General features: G+C 36.2%; 1 protein-coding gene across 7 annotated transcripts in view; it reads right to left on the minus strand.

The window, feature by feature from the left end:
• STXBP6 (syntaxin binding protein 6) overlaps positions 1–17,387 on the minus strand; it is a 103,655-nt gene that overhangs the window by 10,568 nt on the left and 75,700 nt on the right. For 5 of the 7 annotated variants that reach the window (XM_030452625.1, XM_030452624.1, XM_030452626.1 and 2 more), the window contains exons 3-4: positions 13,964–14,094; positions 12,096–12,261 (exon numbers count right to left, since the gene is read on the minus strand). In XM_030452625.1, the coding sequence (XP_030308485.1) occupies positions 12,096–12,261; positions 13,964–14,094 (297 nt within the window). Of the gene's footprint in view, positions 1–8,196; positions 8,244–12,095; positions 12,262–13,963; positions 14,095–17,387 lie in introns of all 7 variants that reach the window. The other 2 variants (XM_030452630.1, XM_030452629.1) reach the window with 2 other exon arrangements.

Raw genomic sequence — 17,387 nt, forward strand, 5'->3', positions numbered from 1 at the left:
AACACTGCCAGATAACATGGGGAAAACATGTATGCATAATGATTTTAAAGTAAAGTATCAGATCTACATTAATTTCTTCTATCCACAAAATAAGTATGCTTAGGCTAACTTCAGTCTGAAGCCTAACATATCAAGTTTAATTCACTGGGCTTCTTCAGTTTAATTTTGCTGCATGTAAAAGCACAGAAACATATTGCTAATTTATTTTCAGTTACTCAAAGAAATGGCTTAACAAGGTTGCTCCTAATGCAGATTTTTCTCCTATAACACTTTTTGTCTTACTATTTGAAGTCGCCTGTGCAGAGTAAAGGAGCACATAGATTTCCAAACACATCGATAGCTACACAACAGTTTGGTAATCCAATTTGTTAAGCCAATTATACATCTTATTTTTAATTTGCTATAGTGAAATGTAAATAATTGGGATTCGACTCCCTTCTCCCCTTAGAAAATTCAGTTAGTTACCTGTATAATTATATATAAAGTCACTGGGGCCTAAAGGTGCAGAAACACCAGAAGGGGGGTGGGTCTTGGGTGAATGCTTTAGCCTAGCTATCCTAGGAGCATTACTTGCTTTCGGCCATAACAACTAAAGAAGTAACACTTTGCAGGAATCACCACAGCTCTTCTCAGACTAATTTTTAAATTTTTTTGTCCTTATGATCACCAGCTATACTGGGGGGTCTTGCAGCCCATGAAATCAGGCAACACTGCTTTAGGCCTTTTATCATGGGCAAGAGAAAATAACATCCTTAACCCACTGTATGCAGTACCTGAACGACAGAGATTCTATCATCAATCAGCATCAGATCTGGTTGAAGAAACCAGTGGGTCTCTAGAGATACCATTACTTATCTTGCACGATTTGTTTTATCACACATTCATAAGAGGTTAATCACATTCTCTATTAGCCATATTAAATGAATTTCTATTCAGTGCAGGGATTTATCTGTACATTAGTGATAAGACCCTACAGTGACTGATTTTTAAAGGCAAGCATTCAGTTTTTAATTATATATGCATTAATACAGCATTTAGTAACTTCTTTCTTCTGAGAAGGAAAGCAATGCAATTAGCTATGATAATTAAGAATTTCTGTCTATCACATGAAAACTTTTTTTTTTCAGTTTCAAGAAAACATTTATGGTTCCCACTGATCTGTGTAAAACTGGTCTTGTAACAGTGAATAAACATTAAAACCATAATGACAATCAGTTCAAGTTCATAAACAAGACCCCTCTATCACAATGCAATTATTCTCTATGCTCATACATACACTGTTTACACTCAGATGCATGGCTGCCCTGAAAGTCCAACAGAAATTTGGAAACATTCATTAAGAATACATAGAATGGCTCCTTTGTCCTTCACTAATTTGTATTTTGCTAACTGGCTGTGCAGTCATAACAAAAGCACTGAATAATTAAAATACCAATACAAAACTAAAGGACTCTAGGGACAAGAGAAAGGTGCTGAACAATAGTGAGTGAATGTATCCTGGTGAAAGAAAGAAGCATCACAGATGCATTTTTTAAGTGGGAAAGCGGAGAGAAAAGACTATAGAGTATGGAATTATTTGTCTTCACAATTTACTTCAAAACACTTACTGGAAAAATGGTTTAGATTGACTAAAGCCAAATATATATAAAAAATAAAAGAGGAGCGATGAATATAAATTCTAGGTTTCCTGACAAAAATAGTGGAAGAAACCTTAAGACTGTGTCTGTAATTATAGCTAGAAATTAATATTTATTTTATCTCATCACTCAGAAATGGAGGGGTAAAAGACAGAATATAGCTTCAAATGGGAATTCTGAAAAGAAATACTTGTCAATTTAAATCTAAAATTAATGATGATCCTTTTGACTTCATATAACAGACCAGCTTTCAATTCTTTGCTTAGCTATAGCAGTTTTCTTACCCCTCTTCCCATAAATGTTTATCATTAGACTCAATAAACATACACTTTTTTAATATTTTAATCAAAAACACTGCTGCCTGTCCAGGCTTCAAATCTTACCAGCAAGATACCTAAGCATAGAAAAATACTCAAGATAAACAGTAATTTCAGGTCAAGTATTTCTGTGACTTGAAAACACAATAGACATTTTTAAACTAACTTAAAAAATACAATTAAATTATTTTTTTACCTTAAAGAACTACAGTTTATTTCTTGGGCCTCTCTTAGGATTTAATCCTGTTATCCAAGCTGCTAAATAGTAGGGACTTTTGTTCTGACTTGAAAGGAATATCAATAGTAAATTGCTATTCTTTTTGCATGTTGTCTTAATTGTCATTAATTTTCAAATTCCAGGGTTGATAAAAACCCTCAAAGTAGAAGTTGTTTAAGGTGTTTTGCTTTTCTTTTTTGTTTTTTCCTTTTCTTTTTTTTTTTTGAATTGTCAATCCTTTCTTTTATACACCTCCATCTTGGTTTTCATAACAGGTTTTAAAAAACACCCAGAACTACTGCAAAGATAAATCAATAGTATTTCCTTGACAAATTTATTCACCATTGCATTAAAAAGTTTTAATAAACTGGAGAAAAAAAAAATTAAAAACCATCAAATCTACCAGTATGGCAGCTCACAGCAGCCAGAAGGAGACATTTTTTTAAAAAAACTTTTTGCCCTTTTGTGTCTTTTTGTTAGTGAAAGGCTTCTATTTCAGCATTCTTTCTGGGAGGTTATCTCTCTGGCAGAGATGGTGTTTGTTATGCTAATCCTGAAGGCACTGTGTGCTCAAGCAGCAGGAAATAGAGGGGAAAGTAATCCTCTAGTGTGGGCTGCAGTGTGGGAATCTGTACTCCTTCCAGCTAAATATCTCCACCACCAGGGCTGCTGAACAGCTTGGGAGCAATGAGGCTCTGCAGTCTGCAGCTCAGGAACACCCTGATGTAGGCTCTAAACCTTCCCTTAAATCTACTGGAGCACAAGCAGCTCCACTGCAAAACTTCCCTCCACGTTTAAAGATGAGAGCTGGCATTTTCTCCACAGAAAAACTGAAGTTTGAATTGAATGATTCCTACACTGGACTCATGGCAGGCAGAACAAGTCACACAAAGTCTTGATCTTGACTTCCAGGAACTAGTGCTTGCCAACAGCAACATCTCTTATGCTCATATTATTTTACTTTCACCTTACCAGTCTAGCTACAGGTAGGGACTATATTGAAGCCAGCTGTTCAATTTCCTTCAGACAACCATGTATTAATTTGTTTAAATGCTCTAAAACCTCCCTTTAGGATCTGTATTCCTCCCTCTCCACAGAAGAGTTAGAAATGGGTAATTTTATTTGGCAAATCATGAATTAAGGTTATCAGTGCTATCAGACAAAATACTAGATTTCTGTCTGATCTAATCTGAACATTCATTGTGTTGTGAGAAAACTCCAGAAGACTTTTTAACAAAAAAATGATGGACATTTAAGAAAGCTACAATCAGCAGATGCTTTCAAAAGGTTTTAAAGCAAGGTAAATATATGGAAAATATACTAGATAAGTCTCACTATATCTTGCACTATTGTGGGTTTTGGGATTTAATAAGACAGAGTTATCTTAGCACTTACCATCTTAACAATTCTTTTCATAAATTTCACTGAGAAAAGAACCAATCCCACTTTTAGCTGGCCAAATAGTATCATCTCCAAATATATCAAATAAATGCATCTGGATGATCTCTGCTGTTCAGCTCCATTGTTTCCACACAAATTAGAGGAAATCAAGTAGAGTGAAACAGAGCAGACCATCTGCTAACCAAAACCTGAAAGCAGCACATGAACAGAATGACCTCAGAGCACAGCAACATCACAGTCACTCAGGAGTGGCACAACCATGCTTACGTGTGAATGTTTTCTCTGCTAATTCTATACATTTCTCCCATCTGTTTTGATCACTGACCTATATCAGCAATATAAATCAACTTGAATGTACTTTCTATCTGATTAGTCACTTAATATACTTAAACACTGAAAACAGCACTTCAAAAGAAGAAAGGTGCTACAGGAAGCTCAGGTTCTTTACCTGCTATTTGTTGAGGTGGCAATTCAACAACCTAGAAAGGAATTTTTCCCCAAGATATATATAAGTTTCTCTGTTCTGAAAGTTTCCCCATGGCTGCCCCATTTTAGCCAGATTCAGCAAACAGATAACGGGTTTTCTAGGAGAATTATGCCATGAAAAAAAAATAAAAATATCAGTTGTTCATTAGTACAACACAACACAGAAGACATGAAGGCAAATCTTCTCCTCCATTGAAACTATTCTGAAAACTGTTCACAAAAAGGAAAATCTGTGTCTGGAATGACTCATCAGAAACACTCCAACATTAAGTGAACTCAACACATCCAACTCAGGAACCTTAGGAATTCGACAATCGAAATATTTAGACTGATGAAATTCCAACTGATGCTGGCACTCCACACTTCATAAGATGCTTCTCCTTGCTGTAAGTCTCTGGTAAGGTTTATTAACAAAACAAGTACATGCTTTTTTAGTTAAAGTCGTCCTTGCTAGACAGTTACAGTTTCTAGACTAGCATTAGCCCAAGACTTTCCATCACTACTGTAACAGCTCAAAAGGATGAACATGTTCCTGCCCTCCTTCTACATCCCTTCTTCTCCCTGCCAAGTGATGGTTACACATCCTTTCATGTGTCTGACAGTCTCATTTAGGAATTTTTTTGAATAGAAGAGGAAACTGCTGCTAAAAAGAACCAAACCAAAAGTTTCTGAACTCTCTTAAATAGCCACATGAAAGCCCTATTAAGCAGCTCGAGTTATTAAGTATAAGATTACAGAAATGGTATTTCTGTCATTGTAATCCTATTAGATAATTCCCTCTCACACCTTAATGAATTCCCATATCACATGAATGGAATGTTCTCTAGATAATTTCAATATTTAAATTATCAGTCAGAAAGGATGACAAAGTGATCTGAAAGACAGAACATTCATAAGGAGTAGTCTCTTTACTGGATTTATTAATTATAACTTTGAGATACTTAAAACTGCAGATTTCAATCTGAACATCAATTTCTCAGCTTACATTTGAAGGATAATGTCTTTCCCAACTTATATCTGAGCCTTAAAAATCTAGAAGACTCCTAGCTCAGACTGAAGAAGATTTCCATGAGACTCCCATTTTCTTTGAAAGTACAAGAAACTCTTCTGTAAGTCTTTGAACCTAAATCTCAAAAGTTTAGGACCTTCAGAGGAAAGCACTAGTTACCAGTTTGATAGCTGTTATAAGTGGTACATATCTTGCACTTAATTTAGATTATAGTGACCATGCAACATTAAGAGTCACTACTCTCAAGTCATGGATCAATGCTCCATATTTGTAAAAATCTGCCCCTGCTCAGGAAAGTAAAGCAGGTTTCAGAGAAAGAAGTGAAGTCAAATGAAGATGGATTAGAACACTCTCCCATTTTGATGTGGGGCAGGCAATTTCTGACACAAATGAATCTTTCAATACTCATTAATGCCAATAGTGTCCAAGAACAGCTGTGAAAAGAAAAATGTATACAACGTATTATTGTGAACAGACTTTTAGATGAAAAATCCAGCTAAATGGGTCTTTTGTTTGAAGCACATAGACAAAAAGAAAAATAAACAAAAAGAAGATTATAAGTATTTTATTTATAGAGAGAAGTAAACAGAACTGACAGTGGATCAGACTACTGGTCTGTCTAGCTGCATGCACTACATCTTCTCAAAGGGATGCAATATGGCAATAGCCAAACTACACAGTGAAGTTAGTGAAGAGACTAACAGGTTACTTCCAATCTTTGCTCATTAATAATAACTATTTTCATATCTTTAGATAGCTAAGTCTTTGAAATGTCTTTACACAGGCAGCACATTAAAACAAAGTTTTTCATAAGCTAAGTGTTTTTTCATTTTCTATCCACTTTTATCTTTTTGTCTTGACTTGGAGACAGTCACCATCTGATATGAGAGGATGGCTGAATAACCCCTTCTGAGCTACAGAGTTGCAAACAGATCTTTTTGTCTTGACCTGGTCTTTGTACTAGTAAGTGTTCCACTAAAAAAAGGGTAAGATTTTTAATTATATTTTTTCAAGCCAATTAAATTCCCACACTTTAGTTTCCTCTAAGGTTAAACACCATCATATAGTTTTGATGTCTTCACCTTCCTGCCTCCAAAAAACCAGTATCAAAGTATAAAGTTTAGCCAGAATTACATGAACTAGAATTTAATAATTAAAGTCTGGAGAATGCATAGCACAAAGATTAAGAGGTCACAAATGTCTTTCAGAAAAAAACGTATCTGCTCTATTTCAAATGTACTTCTCCTGTTGGTATTTTTAAATACCAGCATCAATTCCTGGGCAAAACATTATTATATATTGCAGCCTGGCTGTAAGTGAAGGAAATATCTAATTAAGATCAATTTCATATTACCACAACCTCTACCTACTTACAAATTAAGAAACTTATTTAAATTTGAAAACTTCAAACTCTGATCTCAATACATTTATAAAAATCAATACTAATCTAGGTTAGTAACATTTTCAATACTTACTGAAAATCTAACTAGCCAGGAGCTTTGAGAATCAGTAATTACTAAAAAAGCATAAACTCCATTCCGGCTCTGTAAATAACACAATCAGATAGCTCAACATAAATTTTTTTCTCATTTCTTTGACAAACAGTAATATTCTTCATCTTCAAGATAACACCTCACTTAATCTTCTCCAGAGAAGGCAAGGAAATATATTGCTTAATACTTTCTATATTATCTTGTCTTATAAGTTATACAGATCAAAAAGGAACCAACTTTTATAATGATAAATGTCCCTTCTTATTTTATGCACCCCTACAGATTTTGCAAGAACATAATTTACTGTTTCCCTAAGATTCACATTTTAGAAAGTTAATTTAGAAGCTCTGATTATATGCAATATCTCTATGAAACAAACACTCAACTATTTTTATCAATTCTTATCTTAACATATGGCTTTTAAGCTTAAGATAACTAAAATCCATCCAGTTAAATAAAAAAGGTAAAGTTAAATTAATCTTGACATTAATATGCAGGGTATAACAGCAAGCACCTGAAATTATTTTTGGCAGCAGAAAAATTATTTCTAGTATTTCAATGTATAGACTGACAATGGCCTTTATTTCCTCTAAAGCAAACAACTGAGCTTTTGGTATACATTGCAAGAATTATCATAATCAAATAGAAAATTGTTCCTGTATGGACACATTGCTAGGCTGATCTTATCCGTAATTTCAAAACACCAGAACACCACCAAAATATTGGAAGATATACTTAATTTTTATTTTTTGTTTTTGTCAAATTAATTTGCATGACAATTAATTTCCAAGTAAAAATCTGTAAGAATATGTTCCATTACGCACTAATTTAAATGTAAATCTTACTTCTTAATATCAGGTAAGAATTGAAACCATCAACTGCCAATTATTTAACAGGAGGCAGAAGAGCAATCATCTTTCTTCCTATCCTGATTCCTAACAGCAAGTTTTCATTCATTTCCTTTAGTCAGTGATTAATCTTGCACAGCTTTGTAAACACCCCTATGTGCTCACCAGAACTCAAAGGCAATGAGCTGAGTCAGCAGTGTATGAAAAAAGGAGTTCTCATTACAATTCTCACACTGGCAATACATTCTGGGAGGAGAAAAAGAATGATCCATTAATAACTCTTGCCAAATATGTCATTACTTTGGGCCTCTAAGAATATTTTAATTAATCCAGCAGAATGAGTGTTAAAACCAAGGCGTACAGGCAGGACAAATTTGAAGATAAAACCAATAAATTGCAACCTGAGGTCTTGCTCCTTTCCAAGGCGTATCTAAAGGTAGCAGCAATTTTTTTCTCATAGGCCCAGAATCAGTCTTGGAAGAGCTTCAAATGCCTTAAAGTTTAAAGTTCTCTCCAGAGTCAAATGCATCCTCAGTGTAAGCCTAATGTTTTGTAAAGAATTAAGTTGTTCTAACAAACGCAACCTGTAGATTACAGGTTGTTATCCATAAAATTTCTCACACCACTCATCTCCAACGTTGTTTTCACACTGATGTAAAAGCAACACAACCTGGTTAACCAGGCCACTGAGTATCAACCAACATAACACAAAGACACCCCAGAGTAGGCATATTCCAGTATCAGAACTTGCATGTAAGAAAGATACAAAAGCAGAAAATATTTCCTACCTCAGTCAAAAAGCCCTCCACCCACAAATGCCTGCTTTTCCTTCCCTCTGTAAAATAACATCCAGAGTTTGAGTAAGCTATGGTGAGGGCTCTTCCAATCAAAGACAAACTTGAAATATGTAATACAAGACAAGTGGGAGGAATCTTGTTAAATTTGATTTTGTTCTTTGTTCTCAGAATTAGCACCCACACCTTTAATCATTATCACTGTAATTAATAATGCCATTAATGAACTTACAGAAAACAATCTAGTCTACTCAATTCTACTATATCCTTACATGATACTCAAACGAAAATAAAGCAGAAAATGGTTCTGGAGGAGAATAATCAAGGACAGGGCTCTGGCTCATAGGGAAAAGTGGGGGGGGGGGGGGGGGGGGGGGAGAAGGCATAAGGAGGAAGGCAGTGAAGAGGGTCTGCAGTTCCACAGGGACACCCATGATTACTTATGGCTAAGCTCTAAAGAACTTCCTGCAGAAACAGAGTTGCATGAATTTCACTTTCTTAATTTCCTATGCTTTAGGAAGGAATAAGGCTCAGTAAGGTAAGTGAGCCTGTAAACAAGCCCTTCAAGTTCCTGCATTTTCACTTTCACTTGGGAGGAATTTTTTTGGTGTTGAATATATGCATTAGCTACAAAATGCACATTACCTCCATGGTGTGAATATCTGTGTAACTACAGACAAAAGCAGGGGCATATGTGTGTATATATAATCTATTAATTTATTTTCATAATACCTGTAAGGGTATTAGAATTTAAAGTGCCTAACCATCCAAAGAGAATATGTATTTTTGCATACACCAGAAAGCTCACCAGAGTAACACTTAACATTTATGTTTTATCTTGGTAGAGGCAATGAAGTGACATGCTTCATCTGAAATCTGACCACATTAAGGCTTAAGAATGACCTGAATATGCTGCTTTGGCTAGTTAGCAAAATATCCCAACAAAACAATAGCATCAAAAACCTCAGGCTGCAAATTCTGAATTTGATTTAATTAATTTCAAACTGTATCCTCAGGTTTATGAGCTTTACTCAGCTACCACTGCACCTCACTTTTTCCAGTCAGGATGAACTCAAGATCGACAACAGATTGCACTGCATTTTCTGTAAAAAACCCACAGATATTACAGATTTCAGACTAAAGGGGCGTTTTGGTACAAAGTTGGCCTATCCCTGGCTTTCAAATGAGGTCCAGCAGAAGTGCAGGAATCTCCCCAGTGCCTCAACCTCCCAACTACAAACTTGCAGAACAGCTTCTAAAGTCAATGGACAGTGTTGCTTCTGGACATTTAGTCCACTTGCTCAGAAGAACAGACTAACAAAAATAACCCAGTGTCTGAACTAACTTCACATTATTTACATATCACCAAGGAGACCTGCTTTTAACTAGGAGACATTTCAAATCTGCTATGACAGTTATTTAATTTATTTTTAATCAGTGGAGGAAGCATGGCTCCACTAGATAAATACATTTAAATATAAAATAATACAAAAGCCTTTGAAGATAATTGAAATATTAGTGAAAGAAATTCCCATGTATTAGGAAGCATTAGGAAAAACACTAAATAAAATAGCAGAAAAAATAATTTTCCCACAACTCCAAAAAAATTTATTCAAAAAGCTCATCTATTTTTTCCCAATTAGTTATTTATATTTTCAAGAAATATTAGCATAGATGCTAGAACAATGCTTTTGGAACTTAATTTGAATTTTTCTGTATGCACAAACAAACCAATAAAGCTTCTAATTGTAGTATAGACACAGTATTGCTGCAGAAAACTAAAGAGTTGTATTAGGAATAGCAGTCTGAATCCTGAAAGGAACAGCAGATGTTTGAACAGACTATTGCAACTTACGTGTTAGAAAACAACTTCCAATAATTTGATTGCATTGCCTTTTATAATTATTGGCACTGACTAAAGAGGAATTTTTTTAAAGAGGAATTTTTTTTAACATTTTTGATAGACTTCACATTGCTCAATGAGGCCGACACACAGAGTCACTGGAATTTAGGGTCAACTACCATTTGGTTTACAATTATTATAGTTTATGTAAAATTTAAACTTATCCATGGGAGTCTGTAACCCAGTGTGAGGAAAACGTCACCAGTGTGGAGAACAGCACTGTATCCATGAAGATTTATACATAGCCTCATAGCTCTATCCCTGTACCATGCCCATGGTCTGTACTGTGTGTGTACACCATGTCTGTACAGCATCAGAATGCCAGGCAAGGAATATGGTGACAGTCACCACCTGGTAGCAGAGGATGGCTGAATAAGCCCTTCTGAGCTAGAATTGCAACAGAGAGAATGTGCTATGTTTCATGGGTTGCACTAAGGTCTAGCTTGTGTTGATAAAAGTAGAAGTCAAGCAGAAGTTCACAGACCTCAGTGGCAATTATTTTTTTTTCTCCCCTGTAACGACACTTTTTTAGGATAAAGGTTGATATTTGGGTGAGTAGAATAGGGAACTCAATTTTGGACAAGTCAAGCTCATGAAAATAAAATAATTGAGAGGCTGAAATGTGTGTGGTTTATCAATACTGACTTATTAGTGGGAAGGATGGAAGTGAGCATCATTAGCAGACAGAAGACAAACAAAGGCTTGGTATGAGATTGCTTCCACATGAAAAAGAAAAATTGTAGAGAATATATCCAACCAGTGCAGAAACTGCTCCTCCCATCACATCAAAAAGAAAACAAAGGAAATCCCATTAATGTGGAAGGGGAAAAAATGAGAAAGGAAGTTTATAAGAAATGTTGGGCCTTTTTTCTTAGTTTGAGAAGACACTAAAAGGATGATTGACAGAACAGTTCTGACTTATGACCAAAGCTAGTGGTAACCCCAGTGTCAGCAGCTAAAATATAAGCACAAAATTGGAGATTATTTCCCCTTTCCTGACATTTATCTTTAGTTTTTAGAGGAAAGGGATGCAAGACAAAATAACAGCCAGAAAAAACATATAAAAGTTCCTGCACAAAATATAGTTCTAAGAACAGTGTGCAGAAACATATTCTAGATTTATTGGTATGAATTACCAAAAAGAATTGAGCAAGGCTCTCCATATTTATAATTTATGTCTATTGGTGGAAAGAAACAACAACTAGACAAAACCAAGCCAGCTTGCACTTCTCTTCTCTAGTTTGGAGACTCACTGAGGAAGAGAAAACAAATTTTTTATTCCAGCTGTGAAGAACATGAGGTGTAAGAGTTTTAAAGTATTGCTTTAGAGGGCACAATATTAAACTTCAGACTAAGAGAACAACTAAGTTTCTTTTTCTAAGGAATACATTGTGAAATATGTAAAAAATTCTTTCATAGGAATAGTTGGACGGTAGATACCAATTTCACATATTGGCCAGACATTTTTAAATAAGCAGATATTTTTAACTCCAATCCTTGAAATTCACTTTAGGTTGTGTGACTTATGAAATGTAATATAACTAAACTAACAGATTTCTGTCAAGATCAAGGTACATTCCAAAAAAAACCATGTGAAATTTAGTAATAATCACTTTTTCATACACCTATGAAGAAATGGCAATGCAGAACAGGCTTTTGGTGGAGAGTATTTCAGGCTGGATGAACAAAATTAGAGAGATAAATCAAAGTCAAGGTTGTTAAAAGAGGGACAAAAATGACTTCTGGCAAGGTAGGTAGGGGATGTTGCCTCTGGAGCTGAAGATACAGAAACAAAGATAGTGGAAGAGTGGGAAGTGCTGCTTGATGGAGAAATGCTGATGTCTAGAAGTTTCCCACTGTGAAATTAGCATATTCTCACCCATGATTTCAAGATGTAATTAGGCGGCAAACTCATCTGAACACAGAATAACTCATGTGAAAGTAATTTCACATCCCAGTGCACAAAGTACTCCAGCTGCAATTGACTTACCCCCCATAATTTTAGATTGGCAGTTGATAAATTCAGGCTTCTTGTCTGTAAGGTATCGCTGACAAGTGTGATGTAGAATCTGAAAGAATGTGCATTTTTCTGAAGCTGTGCTTGCTACCCATTGGTCAAAAGCATTTTCAAATAGCAAATCAAATTCTGGAGAATCCTAGAAGAAGAAAAACACACAGCTATTTTTCCAGTTTTATAAATGATTTGGAGAAAGATAAAGAGCTCTCACTTTTTATAAAGTATTATGTTAGAAAAAACAGGTCATGCAGCTCAAGACCATCCTGGGATTATTTATCCTTTGCATATTTTTGGATATGCAACCCCCAATAAAGACAGAAGTTTTACTCTGGCAAATACTTTAAATGAGGAGTATTCAGCTATGATAAAAGTAACTGAAAACAAAAATACTTTAGACAAAAAAAATTAAAATTTGGACTCTCATAAGAAAACCTTGTATCTCCAGATACATCTTTACTTATGTCTTCTGTGGTATGATAGGAGGATTTGTGCCTCAGCACAAACTCTACTGTCACACTATATTATAGAAGATGTTTTGCTGTTGATGATCAGCCAAAGAAGGTAAAAAAATAGCAGGTCCTAGTTGCTGCATTTAATGTATTACCATAAAGTATTGCACAAGTCTCAGGATAACATGCATTCCAAGAATAAATTGATGTCCGGTTCTATACCATACGTCAGGTGCCAAAACAAACAGATTTAAAGCAAGAAATATTGCTATGTATTTGTAAATTTGTAATCTAATCCAGTAAATGCTTTTTTTGAATTGATGACACTACAAGTTCACTACAAGACAAGCCTGAAAGGAGCATGCCTAAGTTTAAAAACTTGATAAGGCTTTCAATATGAGACTATCAACTATATGTTATTTACATAGCTGCATAGCAGATGCTGGGCAAGGGCCTAAAACTCATGTCCCTTCTGTATTTGTTGTTGCTCTCATTTTGATTGTCCCTTTACTCAGGAAACATAGAATTCCACCCCTTGCATGTCATAGGGCAGTGGCTAGGGGGCTTCTTTTTTGTACAACAGACTATTACATTTTAACAGAAATTGGTGCACTGACATTAAGATGCTCATGTGGCTGATTAGAGTGCAGCTGGGTTAGTCACAAACATATTTTGTTGTGCAATGAACACAGTAAGTCACTTTGAGATAACAGTATGAGCCACATTCCTAACTTAGAATTCTGCTAATTTACTGCTGAAGATTTGGATTCATAAGCCTATTATATATTAGTAGAACTTTGTCTTGAGACTGCTCAAAGAAGGTTATATATTCCACATTAAAATAATTCCAGAACTGCTAAGTGTGCCTGGGGTTGCCTATTTTGTTTAAATCAGCATTCACATGCCATTGGGAAGTAAACCACAGCACCACCCTCTGTAGAAAAAGATAAGAAATGCAGAAAGATCTGAGAAGGCTGTCTTAGAAAAAACTGCAAGCTTCACAAAATTTTACAAACTTGAACCTCATTAACCTCTCCTGTCTTTGCTCCTACTTACTGCTCTATCTCAAAACACAGCTTGCATTCCAAAATGGACCCCAATAGGCTTGTAGCCAAAGACAAGGCCAACAAAGCTCTTATTTTACTCTCTTCACAGAATTGGAAGAAGAGCTGAGAAAGACAGGAAGAAAATACCTCATATTACCATGAGCTTTGGCCTCCTCCTGTCTTTCCCATTAATATCTATTTCACATATTCCAATTGAGTTACTTCTTTTTTTGAGAATGTGCACTTAGCCTATATATTATCTTTCCAGATGCCTTCTGAACAGTGAAGGAATGCCTAATTCACAAATCAGTTATGATTTTCATTTTCCAGACCTGTTCAAACTCACCCGATTCGGGTCTATACCGTTGACCTGGCGAAGCTGCTCGAGCATCCACTGTGTTCTCCTGACAAAAGATGTGGAGCCTTCAAACTGCTTCACCTTCGTAATAGACGCTTGAGCTGGTTTCTTGTTTGTCACTGAGCATGTAAAAGAAAAAAACATGTAAGTGAAAAGGGTTAAATGTTTCAGGAATATGCTGTTTAGTTCATTGTATCAGTAGTGGGTTTGCTGGTGTATTTTCTATAGTGCCCCACAAAGTAAATACATGTCATCAATTCTGACAGTAGAACACATTCCCTTTCCTGAATAACATACTGAAAAACACAATCTTTATTGCCAGAATGATGGCATGATGCTAAACAAGCATTATACTACTCAAAATGTCATCTATTCTAGCCATTATCAGTTTACACTGCCAAAACCCTGTAAGAAACTGAACTAAACCAAAGCTCTTTTCATCTACATTCTTAAAATCACTTTACTGTTATTTTTCCTCATGCTATTAAACTGAGGTTTCTCATACTTAGCCCATTATTAAATTTAAAAATAATCTCCATGCAAGTTGATTGTATGTCTATAGGCACCTTTTAAAAAGTCAAACAGTTGCTTTAGATAGACTTTCATGTTGACAAAAGTTTCTCCAGTCTTTTCACAACGTCACATTTTCATTTCCAGTCAACAGACATAAGTATAAGCACTTTCTGTACTGAGATAGTAAAGCTATTAAATCAGACAATAGTCTCTGAAAAATAGAGTTATAAGAATTAAGGAATTAAGATTCCTTGACACCCTCTAAAGTATTAGGTACTACAAAAAACAAACAAACAAACCCCAACAAAAATGCACAAACAAACAAAAAACCAAAACCAAACCAAACAAAAAAAAACCTGGATGGTATAAAATACTTTTATTAGTGCATCCTTAATTCAGCATCAGGTTTTCAAGGAGTACTTAAAGATTAAAGCTAAGTTTTCAACAGCAGGAAGACTGACTTCCTGTAGTAGACTTTTCCACTAAACAAACAATTTTTTTCATCAGTATAATTGTGGGGGTTGGGCTCTTTTGCCAAACGACTTTCAACAAGACAAGAAGGCATGGTCATAAGTTGTGCCAGGGGAAATTTAGGTTAGATATTAGAAAGAATTTCTTTATGGAGAGGGTGATCAGGCATTGGAATGGGCTGCCCAGGGAAGTAGTGGATTCTCCATCCCTGGAGAAATTTAAAAAGAGACTGGATGTGGCACTCAGTGCCATGGTCTAGCAACCGCAACGGTGGTTCAAGGGTTGGACTCGATGATCTCTGAGGTCCCTTCCAACCCAGCCAATTCTATGATTCTATGATTCTAATTTTTATTCTCCATGAAGTTTTATAATTGGTTTTAGGCAATTTTATAATCATACTTTTAACTTCATTTACATGGTAGTTATCTGTTGCTGTATGCTAAGTCACTGAAAAAAACATTTCCACTTTTTGAGAAGAAATACTTTAGAGAAATCTACAGAAGCTGGTGTGAAATTTATTTTTCTCCTTTAACTCTTTATTTCCAAAAATCCTTTCATCCATATGGTACTCCAAAAAGAGTACTATTGCAAAGCCACTTTTCCCTGCTTATAGATGCTGGGAGTTACTGAAGGCTTTTAATCAAGACCTCAATAGCAAGATCGCTGATTTTTGTGCACTTCTTTTACCTAAATGATCAGGAAAACTACCAGACCTCTCACTCTGAAGAGGGACATTACATGGATCTCTGCACTCAAGAGCACAATAAGACTATAAGTAAACATTGATCATTCTGTAAAGTTAAAAAGCTAATATTATTTCTTAGGATAAAAATTTACCAGCGTCCACATCACTGTCTTGCTGTAAATGTACTTGGGAATAAACTGGCAAATTCAGATTAACACTAAAAGATTTACATGTTTTCAGTTCAGTGTGTTTGAACACATGGAGTAATTACACAGTCCAAGCACCCTTACAAGAACTTAATCTGAAAAACATTTCCAAGGAGAATTTTAGTAGGTAGTAAAAATTTTTTAAAATTTAATCAGACTAACAATTCACATGATGGATAATTGTTTTTAAGAAGTTACTAGAACAGAAAGCACAGCTGGACTCAGGGTATTGACCAGACTATTGATAAGAAAGTAATAAGCAGATTGCCAGAAGTCTCTTAGTCAGCAGCTGAAACCACTGAGAGCCAAGTTGGTTCAGCCTGTGATTTCAGAATCATGTCAAATTACACAGGACAGACAAAAATCAATGTAGTATCAGGAAGGCAGCAGCTAAACTAGATCAGAACAGCTACTGAAATGCAAAGACCAGATATTACTGATATTAGCATTAAATATTCATTGATTGCTCAATGGCCTATGCACTTGAGCCTAACAATATCAATAAAGCAGAGGTGACAGGCATCCTATCCAGTCTCTTACATAGTAGACAGGTTCTGTCTTTTCTGAAAGTTAAAATCTACTGATTGGGAAGCATTCAAAAGTTGTAGGAATAAGCCACAAGCATATGTCCCTACTTTCCCTAAATTCAACCTTTCTAATATTTACTCAAGTCTTTCTTACCAACTTTAGGAATCATTTTCATAGAATCATAGAATCGGCTGGGTTGGAAGGGACCTCAGAGATCATCAAGTCCAACCCTTGAACCACCGTTGCGGTTGCTAGACCTTGGCACTGAGTGCCACATCCAGTCTCTTTTTAAATATCTCCAGGGACGGAGAATCCACTACTTCCCTGGGCAGCCCATTCCAATGCTTGATCACTCTCTCTGTAAAGAAATTCTTTCTAATACCTAACCTAAATTTCCCCTGGCACAACTTAAGACTGTGCCCTCTTGTCTTGTTGAAAGTCGTTTGGCAAAAGAGACCAACATCCACCCGGTTACAACCTCCTTTCAGGTAGTTGTAGACAGCAATGAGGTCTCCCCTGAGCTGCCTCTTCTTTAGGCTGAACAGCCCCAGCTCTCTCAGCCTCTCCTCATAGGGTCTGTGCTCAAGTCCCTTCACCAGCCTGGTTGCCCTCCTTTGGACCTGCTCCAGGACCTCGATATCCTTCCTGAACTGGGGGGCCCAGAACTGGACACAGTACTCGAGGTGTGGCCTCACCAGGGCTGAGTACAGGGGCAGAATCACTTCCTTGGACCTGCTGGCCACGCTGTTCCTGATCCAGGCCAGGATGCCATTGACCTTCTTGGCCACCTGGGCACACTGCTGGCTCATGTTCAGCTTCCTGTCAATCCAGACTCCCAGGTCCCTTTCTGCCTGGCTGCTCTCCAGCCACTCTGTCCCCAGCCTGTAGCGCTGCATGGGGTTGTTGTGGCCAAAGTGCAGGACCCGGCACTTGGCCGTGTTAAACCTCATCCCATTGGAATCAGCCCAACTCTGTCCAGGTCCCTCTGCAGAGCCCTCCTGCCTTCCAG

Source organism: Calypte anna, chromosome 5A (genome assembly GCF_003957555.1).
Source record: "Calypte anna isolate BGI_N300 chromosome 5A, bCalAnn1_v1.p, whole genome shotgun sequence".
Classification (NCBI taxonomy): Eukaryota; Metazoa; Chordata; class Aves; order Apodiformes; family Trochilidae; genus Calypte; species Calypte anna.